The sequence below is a fragment of the Hyaena hyaena genome, unplaced genomic scaffold (assembly GCF_003009895.1).
Source record: "Hyaena hyaena isolate Hyena2069 unplaced genomic scaffold, ASM300989v1 scaffold_52, whole genome shotgun sequence".
Lineage (NCBI taxonomy): Eukaryota > Metazoa > Chordata > Mammalia > Carnivora > Hyaenidae > Hyaena > Hyaena hyaena.
Genome location: NW_024080684.1, coordinates 4,099,981 through 4,118,543, shown reverse-complemented (window position 1 = coordinate 4,118,543; position 18,563 = coordinate 4,099,981). Strand labels below are relative to the sequence as shown.

General features: G+C 41.1%; 1 protein-coding gene across 5 annotated transcripts in view; it reads left to right on the top strand.

The window, feature by feature from the left end:
- The window catches only part of AIG1 (androgen induced 1), a 247,052-nt gene that overhangs the window by 157,190 nt on the left and 71,299 nt on the right, over positions 1 to 18,563 (top strand). The window contains exon 5 of one of the 5 annotated variants that reach the window (XM_039230892.1): positions 4,053 to 4,139. The exons of the other annotated variants lie outside the window; for them this stretch is intronic. Within the exon in view, the coding sequence (XP_039086823.1) occupies positions 4,053 to 4,124 (72 nt within the window). The 3' untranslated portion in view covers positions 4,125 to 4,139. Of the gene's footprint in view, positions 1 to 4,052; positions 4,140 to 18,563 lie in introns of those variants that run through there. 5 annotated transcript variants of the gene reach the window in all.

Sequence of the window (18,563 nt, the reverse complement as noted above, 5' to 3'; positions counted from 1 at the left end):
AAATAGTTTACTTAAAAGTTGGTGCTCATCCCCACAAGTGCCCTCCTCCATGCCCATCACCCCCCTTCCCCTCTCCCCCACCCCCATCAGTCCTCAGTTTGTTCTCAGCATTCAAGAGTCTCTCATGGTTTGCCTCCCTCCCTCTCCCCAACTATTTTTCCCCTTCTTCTCCCCCACGGTCCTCTGTTAAGTTCCTCCTAATCCTCCTATACGTGCAAACATATGGTATCTGTCCTTCTCTGCCTGACTTATTTCGCTCAGCTTAACTCCCTCAAGCTCCATCCATGTTGCTACACATGGCCAGATTTCATTCTTTCTCATTGCCATGTAGTATTCCATTGTATAGATAAACCATATCTTCTTGATCCACTTGTCAAGTGTTAACTACTTGAGCTTCAAAGGAACCCTAGGAAATAAAAATTACTTTACTGCTTAGATCTGTATCTTCTGGATCAAGTAGGTAGTGAGTGACAGAATCACATTTAAAATTCAGATCTGACACTTGAATGCCTGTTGCAAGAAATTTGAATGACCACAAATTACACTGTTGGTGGCAATCTACTGACCTTACCAAGGCTATCTAGTAGCTGAGGCTTCTATAAAGATTTTTTTTCTTTTATGAACCTGGTATTTCTACATAAAACACATAAACCACAGACACTCCTACCTGCCTGGGATCATGGAATTAAGGAATCAGAGATTTGAGCCATTAATCAATCATGGCTCCTCACCTCTGGACCAACAGCTGGTAGAAATTTCATAACACTTAAAACTATCGGGGTGAAGGAGCATTTTTTCATATTTCCAATCTATATGAAACTGAATTTTTATAAAATACCATTAAAAAGTTGTCTACCAAAAAAAGGAAACCAAGAACAAACAACATTTAAACTCTAAATCTTGTATTACATTCAGTGAGCAAATTGCTGCAGAAGTTTCTACATGCTTATTTTCAATTGCTGTATTTATCTTTCCATGGATCTGTAGCAACGGTACACAGACCACACTCTGGGTATGTAATTGAAAGGACTTCCATGAAGAGTTAGTCACTCCTGAGGCAGAAATCTTACACATTCTTATTTGCTCTTTGCTTATAAGGAAATTACTCTGACTCCTATAGATTTTTCTTATATAAACATTGACCTGAAGTTTGCAAGGCCTGGAGAATTTCAATCCATTGTCAGCAGGCATTAGAAGAATGCTCTAAAGAAAATTAAAAACAAACAAAAAATCACAGCCTCTGCAGTTGTTCTTTTGCTGGGCACAAGATAGATATTAAAGGCACTTTTAACAAAGGGTTGAGAGAGCTCCTGAAAAACAGAACATACTTCAGAAACACTATTTTAGCACAGAACTAGTCCAAATCCCTAAGGGGAATCCCTAGACCTCATGAATGAAACAGATCCATTTTAGAGTCGTATGGAGCTTTTTACCCCTTGGCTTATATTCCGGACTCAAACCAAACTTTCTTGACAACTTTCCCCTCAAATCCAAACTCAGATTTGGACTGCCACCGTCTTCCCACTCCTGGGACGAGTCCTTAAAAGACAGGATGAGAGAAGCCAGGCAAAGAGAGTTTATCCGCATGCAAACTTGCTGTTACATCTCTTATCAAAGCTCCACTTTATATCTCATTTCCTTTTATTTTTATTTAGCAAATACTTCCACTGTGCTTATTGTGTGTCAGGTACTATGTGAACTCACTTAATCCTCACAATGACCCTATGAGATAGGTTCTACTATTCTCCTCATTTTATAGATGAAGACTCTAAAGCACAGAGCACTTGAGCGATATCCCAAGGTCACACAGCTGGGTTTTTATCTGTGTAAATATATCTCCTACTCTGGGGTAAAAAGAAAAAGTAGAGGGAAGGGCTTATAATGAGCAGAAGTAATGTAATAGCAGTCTGAGGAGAACCGAGGAACTCTCAAGACTTCCAGCACGAGAAGACATCCAAACTCAAAAAATAACAAAAAGGGGATTTGTAACAGAAGACAGATTTAAATGAGCGGTAGGATTGTTACATAAGATGAGAAAAGAGAACCAAAAGCACATATATACCATAACAAACTCACACCAAAGGACATAATAATATATCTGTAACAATAACAAAATTCCTGTACTTTTAAAAATGTCTACTATATAGCAGGTTACCTGTGATACCTTTGTTTAATCCCACACAACCCTAAGAGAAAGACAATATTATCTCCGTTTTTCAGATGAAAAAGTTAAAGAAACAAAGGGGTTTAAAGACTTGACCTGAGTCTTACGGCTACTAATTGGCACAGCCAAATTTTCTGTCAAGTTCTATCTTGACTCCAAATCATAGGCCATTCTTACCATATAATCAGTTAGTGCTCCGTGCCATTGAGGAATGGGTTAAGAAAATCTTAAATTCGTTTGTCAAGTCAGTATGTGCCCAAGAAGTGTTAGAACTATAGCACCTACAGATAAAACTAAACTAGTTATTTGTTGGTTTCAATTGGGAAAACCCAAGAAAGATAAAACTAGTTATCCATTAACTAGATACAGAACACTTCCATTTCATGTAAGTGGTAATGTCCTATGCATCTTGCAAGAGGAATGTGTGAAACAATGGCTGAGAATATGACCTCACTGAATCCCCTAGGATATCTGTCTCTCTTATACCAGGCTGTGTGTGGTCTGTGGAAGATGAAATGTTACTGAGCCTGACTCCTATCTGATGCCCTGGATGGATGGCCCACTAGGGTTATTGGGTTCTGCCAACATTATTTCCATCCTAGATCTACATAAAGTTTGTTGCCAGATAGAGTTGGTTCCTGAGACCAGACCAGAGGGTGTTTTTATTACTCCGCAGGGCTTGTATCAGTTCATGCCCTTTCTTTTACAATAAGTTTTGGTCTAGCTTTTTTTCAGCTCTTGATAACAATCAGTTGATTGTGTGGGAATGTTTGCAGTTGCATATGTAGATGCTATGCCTTATTGAGTGCAGAACTGGAATTCTATCTAGGATATTCACAGTTTATCTAAAGCATTTCAAAAAGGTAATAAAAGCCAAATAGCGCCAGGATGGGTCATCAAGAGTGATAGTCTTGGAATGCCAAGTGAAATTGTGAAAATAGCATTGGTAGGAGTTTTAAAAAAATGGAAAAGGAAGCCCATGCATTCTTGGAATTGGCAAGTTACTTCCCCATCATTACATACTTGCTTGGAACCCTAGTCTTATCTCTCTTTGAATGACCTCCCAGTTAAAAATAACCAGATAAAGTATCCTAGATTCCAAAATGCCAGGAATCTTTTGACCAGGTGAAGTCTCATCTTTCCAGATACCTGATGTTAAGTTACCTGAGATGAACCTGTACATTTTATTTGGTAAGACAGTGGTAACATTGGGTGTTGTTAAAGTATCGCTGTAAGAGGGGCACCTGGATGGCTCAGTTGGTTAAGCATCCAACTTCAGCTCAGGTCATGATCTCATGATTCATGAGTTCGAGCCCAGCATCAGGCTCTGTGCTGACAGCTCAGCTCAGAGGCTGGAGCCTGGCTCTCTCTCTCTGCCCCTCCCTCACTCATGCTCTGTCTCTCTCCTCTCTCTCAAAAATAAGTAAACATTAAAAAAAATTTTTTTAAGTATTGCTGTAAGATAGTGGATGAAGGAGACTTTCTGTAACTTGCGTAAGAGGAGAAATTATTCTATATTGCCTGCTGTTGTGGTTCAGAAGTGTTGCCCTACATTACTGCCTTACCGTTACTGAGGATGCAATAAGAAAAGAAATCACCTATAGTGTGGAGAGAAAGCAGGATTAAGTAGATGGAGAGTTCATGGAAAGAGTTGAGGTTAAAGGGGGATAAAACAGCAACCAGCACTTACAATGTGTGCTTGCCTCTGTGACTAGATGTCCATTCAGTTTGGACAAGAAAGTATATTCCGTGCACACAACAGGCATTATCAAGCTTCCACCTCTGTGGGAATGTGCACATGTGACACTCGTACCTTACTTAGCTCTCCCCTTCTTCTCTCAACATAGACATAGCTAATCAATCACAGTACTCTTCTCTGCCTTACCAGGATTTGGCACCAAAAGTCCTTCTCACCCTAGTGCTCCGGAGATCCTCTCAAACTGTGATAATTGGCACATGAATTGCAACCTGTTTGTCTTCTCTGGCCAGCACTGATAATACAAAGATGAATAAAACAGCACCTGACCTCAAGGAGTTCACAGACTATTGCGGGAGACACACGTAGCAACAGAGCCTTACGATATTGCACAATGAAATAGCAGAATTATACATTCAGTGGTGTGGGAACACAGAAGGAAGAGTAGCTGTCTATTCTTGAAGTGTTACTTCCTGGAGGAAATGAATATGAATGAGATTAGGCGGAGGAGAGAGTTCACTCCTCAGTCAAAGTGCTTTCTCAACCTAGGCTCTGAATCGGGAAATGGCAAGGCGTGCGAGGTGGTAGGCAGGCCTCAGGTCAAAAGCTGACCTTTCTTCATTGCCAGGTAAGATCTTAAGGACTTTTTTTTTTTCTGTGTGTAGAAAGATTCCCAGTCTGAGACATGTAGACCCCTGGGAGCCATGAAATTATTACAGTGACTTCACGAATTCAACGCACGCTGAGTAGCCCTTGATAACGTGTTAAATGTTTCACATGGGTGTGTACTTCTAAGAACACTACTAAGAACTGCTAAGAACTCACAATGCACTTGGAGCAGAAAATTAAGGAAAAAAAAGGCTTTCCTCTTCAAAAGTTTAACCTGAAGTGCCACAAACAAAACACTGTGGGCTTAAGGGTACCAGATGGAGAATTTATTTAATTGTGAAAATTCCCATGCAAGCTGGGAAAAGGTGGGGAGTTTGGAAAAGTCTTGCCATCTGACCATCTACTCAGGGGGCTTTGTAATTTATTTTATATGTTACATAACGAGGTTATTTCTTTTATTGAAAAATGTATAATTCAGTTTGGATTCACAAGCTCATACCATGTGTTAACCACTATAGCCTTTTCCTGACAACCCAAGAGTACTTGAACTTAGGTTCCTTCTCTGAGAAGTCATTATATTTAAATAAATACTCAACAAAGGAAATATGCTCAGCCATTGATCCGACCAATAGTTCAACGTTGGAAGAACGTCTGGAACATTGTTATCACGAAAGTAGCATCATTAAGGATCAGTGACCATTATCACTTTTAGTTGGGGGTAGTAGCATCACTGAAAGCACAGGAAATAAGCAATGCTTCTGTATTTATTCTTAAAAACATTGAAAATCAGCCAGTCACCTCATTACCCAAGTTAATATTGCAGCAGTCTCTTACATTTGTACAGGACATTGGCAAAACACTTTCTCTCAAGTACATTATATCATCTGGTGCTCAAAATAACCATTCAGTGTAGATGGAAAGGTATTATTAAGCCTATTTTAGTGGTAAGTGTTGCCATTATCCTGAATCTGAATTTTTTTTAACAAATACCCAAACAACAACAACAACACACAACCGAATACCTATACAAACAGAATGAAACAGAAAATTGAATAATTATCTGCAGTGAGAATTTGGGGACAATCAAGTGTTTTAGCCTTTTCCCATCCCATGTCAGTTAAGTCATAGAAGGATTGCACAGTGTTTATGAGAGGCCCGTAATACTTTGCAAGGTGAGTTGACACCCCAAAAATGAATTGAGCGAACCTAATAGCGAACCGGGTCCCATGGCAACCAGGCGGCATGCAATTTGAGAAATTATCCCAATTCGAAACATTGCTATTAATAGCACATGTTCATAAGTACAAAATGTACCAGAAAGCATGAAGAGTGAAGTCAAATTTGTAAGAAACGAAGAAAAGGGAAGGAGGTTGAAATGAATAAGGCCAGGGAGGAAAAAGGAAAGAGGTGCTAGCTGCTAGGGAGAGGTGAATTAGTGGGCACAGAATTAGTCCAATCCACCGAAGGAGAGAGATCGCAGGAATTGTTATCAGTTCTTTTTCTAGACAACATTTTGATATATGCAGCAACAAAGTGTACTGAAATGGCATCTATTTATACAAAAGTAGTAAAAAAAAAAAAAAAAAGGAATCTTCTATAGAAGATTTTAAGTGTGTATAGTTTCATGGTGATTTGATTTTTACCCCCACGGGCTCTGCACTAAATTTACTGCTTCTTTCATTTTATTGATACTCTAATGGAATTTGATACACTCTAATTCAGGAACTAAAATGTTTATTCATTGCTGAAAACAAACTGAGGGCTGGTGGGGGAGAGGGGAAGGGGGGTGATGGGCATGGAGGAGGGCACTTGTTGGGATAAGCATTGGATGCTATATGGAAACCAACTTGACAATAAACTATTTAAGTTAAAAAAATGTTTATTCATTTCACATGTCAGTACAAAACCCAATCAAGAATAAATATCGCCCCTCCCAAAGCTACACTCATACAGAATGATAATTGCTTTGAAAAGAAATCAATAAGTTTGAGATGAGGGTGCTATCCTTTGCTATCAGCCAATGAAGCAATGTTTGAAATGAAGCTCTTTATCCAGATACTTCTTACAGAATTGTTTGGGTGTTTCTATCCTGCAAGGAAAAACACGGCGGACTTGGTAGCTGTTGCTCCCATGTATTGATCAGTTTGTGCGAGTGCTTGAAAACATTAGCTGTAATCTTTATAAGGGTGTAGCAATGAATACTTTCAACAGAGGTATTTTATGGGGCAGTCTAGCTTCACAGCTAGAAGCATAGGCTTTAAAGAAAACTGGGTCTGTGTTCAGGTCACAAAGAACAGAGTTTAAGTCCTGGCTTCTATTTACTAACTGACTTAATGTAGGTACGTTACTGAACCCCTGTAAGCTTCCTTTCATTTATTCTTAGAGTTCATTGGGAATTCAGACACTCTATTTGAACCACTCAGCACAGAAATGGTCATGTAGTAAGTGTTCATTTAAAAAACTATTTGTAGGGGCACCTGTGTGGCTCAGTCGATTAAGTACCCAGCTTGTGATTTCAGCTCAGGTCATGATCTCATGGTCATGGGATTGAGGCCCATGCAGAGCTCCACACTGGGTGTGGAGCCTGCTTAAGATTCTCTCTCTCTGCTCTTCCCCACTCGCTCTTTCTCTGTCTCTCTCTCTCTCTCAAAATAAATAAACATTTTAAAAAATAAAAAATGATATGGGGTGCCTGAGTGGCTCAGTCGGTTAAGCATCTGACTCTTGGTTTCAGCTCAGATTTGTGGTTTGTAAGTTCGAGCCCTACATCAGGCTCCACACTATCAGTGTGGGGATTCTCTCTCTCCTGTCTCTCTGCCCCTCTCCCCCTCACTTTCTCTGTCTCTCTCAAAAATAAATAAATAAACTTTACAAAAAATAAAAAATGATTTGTACATGTCTGTGTGTGACTTTCATAAAGCAGTAGCCAACATTTACTGAGCAACTTACATACCATGCACTGTTCTACATGTTTTACATGTCAAAATTTGTAATCCTCCCAACGACTACACGAGGGAATGCAGAAGTTTTGGCCCCTGTGAGAGTCACCCCCACTGTTAGAGGGAACAATGTTCACACAAGACCATCCTCACTTCTGACACCGTTGGCAAGTTCAGAGGTTCTCAGAACCATCCTATGCTTCAAAAATCTGCTGAAAGTATTGATAAAACTCACTGAATACTGTCATATCTATGGTTGTGGTTGGTTTTTTTTTTTTTTACAAGAAAAGAATACAGGTTAAAGTAAGCCAGGGGAATAGGCATACAGACCAGCGTCCAGAAACTCCAGAAATATGGAGTTTCTTGGTGTCCCCTCCCCATGCACCGATGGATGGCACCAGTTCCTGTGAGGATGTGGAGGATGTTTAACCAGATGTTCACCTGCGCCTTTAGTGTCCAGAGTGTTTACTGGGGCTCAGTCACATACTGCTGAGTACCATTACCCGGCTGACCTTTAGTCTCCAGGCCTTTAGGGAGGCAAAACTGTGACCATGTGACCCAAAGCCTCCATCATAAAATCACATTGTTAGACTGTCTAGTGGCCAAAGCTCCCAGACAAGCACAGACACTCCTGTCAGACAGAATATTCCAGAGGCATAGAGAGCAACTTCTAATAATTGAGAGCAAAGGCCAGATCTCTCTTTGAGGAGGCTAATTCTTTTTTAAAAAATTATTTTTCGTGTTTATTTTTGAGAGAGAGAGAGAGAGAGAGAGAGAGAATACACACGTGCACACAAGCAGGGCAGAGGCAGAGAGAGGGGGGATCCACTCTGACAGCAGAGAGTTCGATGCCGAGCTTGAAATCCCCAACTGTGAGATCATGACCTGAGCTGAAGTCAGACGTTTAACCGACTGAGCCACCCAGGAGCTCTATTTCTGAGTAGGTTAATTCTCTGCACTACTAGTATTCCTAGTTTATAGATGAAGTAACTGAAATGCAGACAGGTTAAGAAACTTGCCTCCGAGCTCCTAGCTGGTAAGCAAGAGAGCCAGGGTTCAGAACCAGCCCGTCTGTCTCTGGGATCTGTAAACATCCCTCTTCGCTGCCTACAGATAATTCATGGACTCTCCTGAAGTTAGACTGCTCACCAATGGTAGGACCTGAATTTGAACTTGGGTGGCTCTGACTCAAGAGTTCTCGGTCTTTCTGTGTTCCTCTGGCTTTTCATTGCAAAAACACGAGAGCCACATTGACCACTGTCTAAAGAGCTCTTGCTTCTTATACCCCTAAAATAAGTGAGGTTGATAATAACCCTCACTGAGCTCTCCCTCTCACACATTTAGCCATCTGAGCATCAGTGTCTCTCAAAAGGAAAATGCTCCTTTGTGATCTCCTGGAAGTGACTATTAAGAGTCAATGGAGTTTTTTTTTTTTTTTTTTTATGGGGGGCCTGGGTGGCTTAGCCGGTTGAGCATCCGACTTTCGCTTGGGTCATGATCTCACGGTTCGTGGGTTCGAGCCCCGCGTCGGGCTCTGTGCTGACTGCCAGCTCAGAGCCTGGAGCCTATTTCAGAGTCTGTGTCTCCCTCTCTCTGACCCTCCCCTGCTCATGCTGTCTCTCTCTCTCTCTCCTAGAAATAAATAAAAACATTAAAAAATTAAAAAAAAAAAAAGAGTCAATGGAGTTTTTATGAGGCTTGAAAATATTATCTGTGAAGCTAGTAGTTATGTATTATTTCTTTGCAGAAAAAAAAAAAGTGCTACCAGGACTTAGCAATATATGCACATATGTTTAAAGCCAAGGAGAGGTGTTGACAGTCATGTACCTTAAGTGTCTTTATGAAATTAGTCTCAGAGCCACGTGTTTGCACACAGTACATCACAACAGCACAGGTAAGAGTATGCTCCCTCACATATTCTTGAAGGCAGAGTTTTATGTCTTGGGAGGCTGTCTCCAGTACCCTGAAATTTAAGATGTAACTACAGACATGGGTTACAACTTGTTCCTTTAAAAACCGTATCTTTGTTGCTTGTCAGGCCTGGATGGCTGTGAAGGGGGAAGTGGCAGGAGACCCAAACCCCACGACCTCCCCCACCCCCAGGAAGATCCTTTCTGAGTAACCACGGCAAAAGGAAGGATCACTGATGAAAACCAAAGGGGTGGGTGGTATCTCCCACCCACAGATCAGCCATGGTGGCGTCCAGGGCCAGCTCATCACCCAGCCAGGAGTCAAGCTGTGTGAGTTTGCTTAACTGAACTTGAATCAAGGCAAAAATTAGGCGTATCTTTCTTCAACTTCCTACAGTCCCCTTCCTCATCAATCAGAATATCCCAAATAAGGCAAAAGCAACTATCTATCTATCTATATTTTTTTAAGTTCCACAGAGATTCTGAGGCACAGCAAATGTCAAGAGCATAATTGATCTGAAATTATGCTGCCACAGAAAAACTTAAATTTGTGGGAGGCCTGGGTGGCTCACTCGGTTACACAGCCAACGCTTGATCTTGGCTCAGGTCATGATTTCACGGTTGTGAGTTCGAGCACCACATCGGGCTCTGTGCTGCTTGGATGTCTCTGTCTCTCTCTCTCTCAAAATAAATAAGCATTTTTAGAAGTAAATAAATAAAAAATAAAACCTGTGCTAGGTTATTAGAAAAGAAAGAAAGAAAAACTTAAATTTGTGAAATGTGTGCAACAGGACAACCTATCATCTATATTCATTTTCAGCATCTAGGGCAGGCTCATTCCCTTTAAGGGAAATGAAATGACCAATCCCCACTTATTTAATTCTGGCTTGTAAGAGGGGCTGTTAGTGTTAATTGCAAGTTAAGCACATAATTATATGGTATGCATATTTTAAAAATTAGGGCTCGTTTACCACAACATAATTTAATTATCATTTATTTATAAGTACACTGCAGTTTTTGAAGTGTTTTCACGCTGTGTGTTAATGGCCACAACTGAGGGACACCGTAAAGCCACTTCCAGGTATGGATATGTTCTTTGACTGGTGTGGCCTGTGTGGGGACAAATGGTGGGTTTGAAGCTGTTTCCTATATCATGCTGACAGAATCATCAGTTACTAAGTACTTATTGACACCAATAGGATTTGCAGGCTGGATTTCAAGTTTTTCTCATTGTGAGGAAGAAACAAGAGGTGGGTTACTGAAGCTCCGGTGGATGTAGTAGGATGAATCATGGTATCCTACCTTCCAGGTATGGGAAGACATAAAACCAGCTGCAGCCTCACAGCCAGGCCTCACAGAGAAGGAACATGGAGCACTGTTACAGCCAGGACTGGGCACAAGCCCCTTTTCTTTAACACTAGTTCTGGAAACACGACAGCAGCCCTTATAGCTTCCCAAGTTCAATACTCAGCTATTCTTCTTCTTTTTTTTTTTTTTTAATATTTGTTATTTATATTTTGAGAGAGACAGAAGTGAGCAGGGGAGGGGCAGAAAGAGAGGGAGACACAAAATCTGAAGCAAGCTCCAAGCTCTGCACTATCAACACAAAGCCTAACTTGGGGCTCGAACTCATGAACCGTGAGATCATGACTGAGCCAAAGTCAGATGCTTAGCTGACTGAGCCACCCAGGCACCTCATTCATACACTCAGCTCTTCTATGTCTGCTTCTCTACCAGGTTGAGCTTTCTTTTCTTTTTTTTTAATCTTTTTTTTTAAATTTTAAGTTTATTTATTCTGAGAGAGAGAAAGCAAGAGAGAGAAGGAAGGGCAGAGAGAGAGGGAGAGAGAGTATTCAGCACAGGCCCATGGTGGGCCTCCATCTCATGATCGTGAGATCATGACCTGAACTAAAATCAAGAGTTGGATGCTAACCGACTGAGCCACCCAGGCGCCCCAGAACTTTCTCTTCCACTACCAGCTCACTGTTTCTGCTGCTGTTACAAACTACCTTTCCACCTCAGAGCATCTGTTTACCCAGACTTTCTAGTATGTAATGGCGTCTGCTTCCTGCCTTCTTTTTTTTTTTTTTTTTTTTTTTTACAAATAGTTTATTGTCAAGTTGGTTTCCATATAACACCCATGAGAGACTCTTGAATGCTGAGAACAAACTGAGGACTCTTGGCGGGGGGAGTGGGGAGATGGGCATGGAGGAGGGCACCTGCCTTCTTCTTATGTCTTTTGCTTCAGCCCACCCTACTGTTTGCTAATGCTCTCTGTGTGTCTGCCATTTAAAGCCTCTAAAACAAAGACTGGGGTCAGCAGTCCATATTATGCAGCTCCACTGGGGGTGTATTGCAACAAAGAGTCACCATAAAGACCACTGCCTGCCTATACAAGGCTATCTTTGGATCAAGCACTGGTTCCTTGTCCAGCTGGCTTCAACCAGGAAAGTTAAGTCATGGGATACACAGCATGGCAAGCCATGCCTAAGAAAGCCCTTAGAAAAAGGAAACTGAGCGTGGCAGGCATCGTGGGCCTTCTCCGAGAGCACTGTGGCCTGTCCAAGAAAGCCATGCCATACCAGCGCCCTGCTAGCTGAACCCCAGACCTGGGCCCCTTTCTGCCCCAGCTCCCTGTGTGCTCTGTGCACGGCACCTGGGGTTCAGTCTCTCTTTTCCATAAGCGGGATCGCATGTGTCTTCTTTCCCATCAAGGTGTACCCTGGAATAGGAAGCGGCTCTTTATATTCTCACCTGAAATAACTCATGGGTTTTCTGTTTTCAGTGTTTTCTTGCAAAGTACTGTGGTTTGAGTATGGACTAACTAGAATGCCAAACACTGGGGAAGTTATCAATCTCCAAAGCTTTCCATGAGTACGTTTATCTTGAAGTATAAGAATTTTTTCGACAGGAAAATATGTCCACATCTTAATCTCCAGAACCTGTGTATATTACCCATTATGGCAAAAGAGTAGTTATTAACTTCTGTGACAGAAAGGTGTGATCAGTTAAGGACCTGGGAAGGAGGGGCTTATCTTGGGTCCCCAGGTCCTTGTCTGGGGAGGCAGCGGGAGATCAGGCAGCGTGACCACAGAGGCAGAGACTGAAGTGAGGCAGCCCTAAGCCAAGGAAATGCGGCGGCTGCCAGATGCTATAAGAGGCAGGGAAGGATGCTGTCCTGGAGCCTCTGGAGCGACTGTCTCCCTGTTGCTTTACTTCCCAATTTCTAGCCTCCAGGACTGTGCCAGAATAAATCCTTCTTGCTTTAAACCACCCAATCTGTGGTAATCTGTATAGAAACCCTAGGAAATTAATACATACATTATGGTAAATGTTCCACGGTCGTCTCCAGGGTTCTGTTCTTGAGAATCAGCCTATCTGATGCTTTTTTTTTTTTTTAATTTGCAAACTAGTGTGGATTTCAGCCTGAGGCTGGTTCAGGATTGCCCTGTGGCAAGGTGTCCTGCGGAGGCCACACTGCAGACCCCCTGGGAGTGGAAGTGCACTGCACACTACAGATGCTGCCTACTATTTGCTGAACGGATGAATGAGTTCTCTGGCTTCCTTCTGATCATTTTTGGTCTGGTTCTATGCACCCAGATGACCCCTCTGGCCCCAGATCACACTGCACTTTAAAGCTGCAGCTTTCCTGGCCTTTTTCTTTTTTCTTTTCTTTTCTTTTCCTTTTTTTTTTTTTTTTTTCCTCCATCCTGGCCCCATCCCCGGCCTTTTACAGTTCTTTCCACTGTTCTTCCTTCCACCACCTACATACACACTCCGGATGAGAAAGGCAGTCGGCCCTCCCTTTTGTTCCCTTTACACTAAGCAAACTGTTGTTTCTGAAATAAACCCCATTACAGCTTCTTTCCATTTTTATTCTCCATTTATGCATCTCTAAAACTTAATCAGACTGCATCCTGACAGATAGAACTTTCTTCTCCTCTTTGGAACTCTCATGCCACTTTATCCCTTTCCTGTATCACTTATTTCTCTCTTGAAAACCAGATATTTATGTGAATATCATCCCTTCTGCCAGACTTAAAAGTGTCCTACCATTAAGTTCATCCTTCTCTTTTTTTTTTTTTTTTTTATTTCTAGGAGAGAGAGAGAGACAGCGTGAACAGGGGAGGGTCAGAGAGAGAGGGAGTCACAGACCGAAACAGGCTCCAGGCTCTGAGCCGGCAGTCATCACAGAGCCCGACGCGGGGCTCGAACCCACGAACCGCGAGATCATGACCTAAGCGAAAGTCGGACGCTTAACCGACTAAGCCACCCAGGCGCCCCTCATCCTTCTCTTAAGGCGCACTATGGAACAGCTGACAGCGTGGGAGCCCAACAAATACCAGATCACTGAATAAGGGGAAATGGGGGGAAGTTGGGGAGGTTCAGGTAGGTTTCCAACAAGAGTAGAGGAATTTTGTGATAAAATCCTTAATGTGCTAGGAAGCTAATAAGGTAAATAAAATTGTTTTGAAACAACATTGAGGGCCAAGTAGAAATGGTAGTAGGTTGGTCTGAACTTATCTGGGAAAGGGCAGAATGTTTAGATGCATCTACACTTACTTTCTTAGTTTTTTTTTTTTTTCTGTTGCTCCATAACAAATTGCCAGAAACTTAGGAGCTTAAAACAACATACATTTATCTTTTCACAGTTTCTATAGGTCAAGAGTCCGAACATGACGGGGCGCCTGGGTGGCTTAGTCGGTTAAGCGTCCGACTTTCACTTAGGTCATGATCTCGTGGTTCGTGGGTTCGAGCCCCGTGTCGGGCTCTGTGCTGACTGCCAGCTCAGAGCCTGGAGCCTGTTTCGGTCTGTGACTCCCTGTCTCTCTGACTCTCCCCTGCTCACGCTGTCTCTCTCTCTCTCCTAGAAATAAATAAAAATTAAAAAAAAAAAAAAGAGTCCAAACATGGCTTAGCTGAGTCTTTTGCTATAGGGCCTCTTATAAGGTACAGTGAATGTGTCAGCCAGGGTCGAGGTCTTATTTGAAGGGTCGAGTGGGGAAGGAGCTCCTCCTAAGCTCACATGGCTATTGGCAGGATTTAGGTCTTCCAAGATTGAACTGAGGGCTTCTGTTTCTACATGGCTCTTGGCCAGAGGATACTCCCTCAGTCCTTGCCCTGTGGGCCTCCCCAACACAACATACACTTGCCTTATCAAAGCCAGCAAGGGAAGTCGGCTGCTAGCAAAACAGAAGTCACAGTCTTGTCTAGCCCAGTCATAGAAGTGACATCTCATCAGCTTTACCATCTACTTCAGTTAGAAGCAAGCCAGTGGGCCAGCCTATACTCAAACAAAGGCATAAATACCAGGAAGTTGGGATCATGGAAAACACATCTTAGAATTGTCTACCACATAGAAATGTCTTAGACATTCTTATGTATTTCTAAGTATTTTGAATGGGTCATGTTCCAAAAGCTTATTTCTTATTCCGTTGGAATATAGAATTTAGTATGATTTTCTTATATAATGTAATTAGATTCCTGGACTTAAACCACCGGGTAAGGGCCATCTTACCCAGAAATGTACCAGGTATCATGCTAACCAAATTACTTCGACCAGCATTTACTTTATTTATTATAAAAGATTTAATACATTAAATATACTTTATATTTATTAACATTTTATATAATAACACCCATTGTTATTCTATGAGGATATGCTTTCCAAATGTCAAGTTGAGACGCTAGGACAAATTCTCCTTTTAACAGATCTTCAACATAGCCATGTAGGGAAGTTGGGAGTTCAGTGCTTCTGCCATCAGGAGCTCATTAACTATTTCACACTAAGTATATGAACAGATTATCCCCAAGCAAAATATTTATCCACAAGCTGATGTTTATCAGTGATGCATTTACTGCGTAGTTACTCTATGAACTCCTCGATATTTGTACTGAAAATCTAAATGTTTCAACAGGGAGAGTAAATCATTTTCAAAGTCTTTCAGAATGTGTGATTCCAGGAACCATTTCAAATCATTTTTAAATTCTTAAGACTAAACAAAACTTCCACTGCAGCAATACTGAGTCCCCTGTGCTATAAAGTTCCTGCTCCTGGTTTGTTTATGCTAAATCTCATGGGTTAGTAACGATGCCACCTCCTCTTCTCTCCCTACAGCTCAATGTGGAAGAATCTCCCTGTTAGGCTAGCAAAAGAAATGCTTTTGAATTTTTAGAGTCATCAAAGACTGGCCCTTTTCCCTTTTGAAGTCTTCTTTTGCTTCCTAGCCACTGGGGAGTGCTTTGAACTCAGCTCCCACCGCCCCTGTCTCCTCTTCAAAGGCTTCTTCCCTTCTGTGCAGGGAGAAAATGCCTTTTGAAAGTGGTGGGTTCCTGCCTTACATGGGTCCGTTGCAGGGAGCAGCAATAAACAACAATAATAATAAGCAGCAGTAGTAGGTCTTGGTCATTACAGAGAGATCTGGAGAAAATGTAGAAATCAAAGGAAAAACACTTTGCAGTGTTACTTGGAGGAGAGGGTATTAACATGCCTTAATCTCAGTTGTGCAGCAACTGCAATAATTTACATAAAGCAGAGTGTGGTACCTACAGTGGCCCATCCATAAGTGGAAAGTTTGGCCCAGGTAGACATCTGGAAGACATTATACGTGGGAAAGTCCAAGCTTAAAACAATTTATTTAAGTGAGAATCTTCCCCAGGCACCTTAACAGTCAGACCGTGTCATGAGGCAAAGTCCTAGCTCTCCTGGTGATGTGCCTGTGTGTTGCACACAACCTGAAGCTGAAAATTCCTGAGGATTTTTCTTTTTCTTAAATACTGACTCATAGACTAGTTATGGATTGATTCTGTTGAGGTTTTTTTGTTTGTTTGTTTTACAATGTAAGTCACTGACTTAGATATGTAGCAATTTTAGCTATGATGAAGTATATTTTTGTGTTCTAAGGAAGATGTTAACAGACTTAGGATAGCTTATAATGCAATTAAAATTAGGTCCTTCCCAGTCTAGAAGTCTCTGATTCTGTGATCTCAAGTAAACTATCAAGTACGAGCATTAGCCAATGCTCAAGTAAAGAACAACAGTGGTCTACAATTAGCAACATCAGTCAGACCACACTTTCCTTCATGTATAATAATGGTTCTTTCAGTCATGGGTGTATTAATTTTCTGGGGCTGCTGTAACAAAATAGCACAGACTGGGTGGCTTAAACAACAGAAATGTATTACAGTTCTGGAGGCTAGAAGTCCAAGATCAAGGTGTCAGCAAGGTCAGTTTCTCCTGAGGTCTCTCTCCTTGGCTCGCCGTTGACCATCATCTCACTGTGTCTTCACATGGCCTTTTCTCTGTGTGAGTATGCCCCTGGTGTCTCTTCCTCTACTTGTAAGGACACTAGTCCTACTGGATTAGGACTCCACCTTATTATCTCATTTAATCTCAGTTACTTATTTCATGGTGCTGTCTTCAAATACAGTCACATTCAACATATAAATTTAGGGGAGAACATAATTTAGTACGTATCATAATGTTACCAACAATGACCATGAATAGATTGGAAGTCACAACCCATTAGTGAAAATGTGTGTGTGTGTGTGTGTGTGTGTGGATTTGTGGATTTTTTTCTGAAAAGGGAGTTCATGCCTTTCATGAGAATTTCAAAGGATGCTAATAGATAGGACGCACTTTTATATCAAGTTTTCTAATTATTTCTCTAGGTATGAGGATATATGCTAATCCTTCATAAAGAGTCTATGATTCTATGAACTCAATTGATCCATCCTCTCTAGATTTTGAGATATCTTGTTTGACTATGAATCACCATTCTCTCTGAAGATTATGAAATCATTGGAGAACACAAGTTTTTTACCCTGCTAAGATGACTAACATAATGTATTTTTCATTATTGTATGGTTTTAGAGTCTCTTGCTTTGGAAATGGTTTATGTGATTAAGAAAAACACAGTTTTATAAATCAAATAAATGCCTAAGATAGGTAAGAAGAATAGCAATTAAAAAGCAATTATGAGGGGCGCCTGGGTGGCTTAGTCGGTTAAGCGTCCGACTTTCCGACTTTCGCTTAGGTCATGATCTCGCGGTTTGTGGGTTCGAGCCCCGCGTCGGGCTCTGTGCTGACTGCCAGCTCAGAGCCTGGAGCCTGTTTCAGTCTGTGACTCCCTCTCTCTCTGACCCTCCCCTGCTCACGCTGTCTCTCTCTCCTAGAAATAAATAAAACATTAAAAAAAAAAAGCAGTTATGAAATAGGACATAGTAATAGTTTTTGCATAATAAATAAATAAATAAATAAATAAAGTTGAACTTCCCAATTTTAGGCAGTGTTGTTTATACCTCTATAATGTGCAGAAGAAAGCATTGAAAACAAATGGTGGAGAGACAGCCTGTATGGTAAAATTCTAAAGAAATTAGACTTTTTTAAATGGAAAATAGAGGGAGACTTATACTTGAAAAATGACCCCTACCCTTTCTCCACGTCTTCTAGATGTGTACCTTTATATGGGTCCTCTTATATGCTGGGGCTATTATTTTTATTGCATATTTGTGCCTTTGACTTTTAAAACTGAACTTTAGGTTTTCATTGGCCATTAATAAATTTTATTTTGGTAGATTTAGACACTTTTCTTGACCAATGATTTCCAAAAAAAATTTTTTTTTTAGTTATAAAACGATTAAATCCAGACAAAATCTTCCATGGATGCCAAGTGGATAAAAATGGAAGCGATAGCTGAAATAGGGTCAGAAAAGGTTCTGATGAATAAAAATACATTATCAATATGGTATTTCCCTAATCCAAAGACTATTCTCTGTGGAATTCCCAGGTCCACCGGTAGTTCTTAGTACATACTGTTTTCTTTGTTTAGCACTGTCTATATATTGAGCTATCAGAAAAGAAAAGGAAAATCATGTTCCCAGTTTTTTGGGTTTTCTGTAAAGTTTTTTTTAAAGATATTTATTTCCTCTGACCACAGCCTCTTGTAAAAATGTCAGTAGTGGATGGGAAAATGAAGACAATGCTCACTTCCTTTCCCTCATGGTAGGACAATGACGGCAGGAAAGGACTGGAAATCTTAAATCATCTAATTGGCTTTGGAAATATTTTCAACCCTTTGGTCTCATTTGTCCCTACAGCATGCAGCTGGAGTCCCTGAAACTAAATATTTAAGACAACCTATGACTTTCTGGTGAATGGCTATTTTGGAAAGAATCATTTTAAAGCCGCCATGTCATTTTTGCCGGTCACTGTGTCAGTTCCAAAGACAGCTGGCAGCTTACTG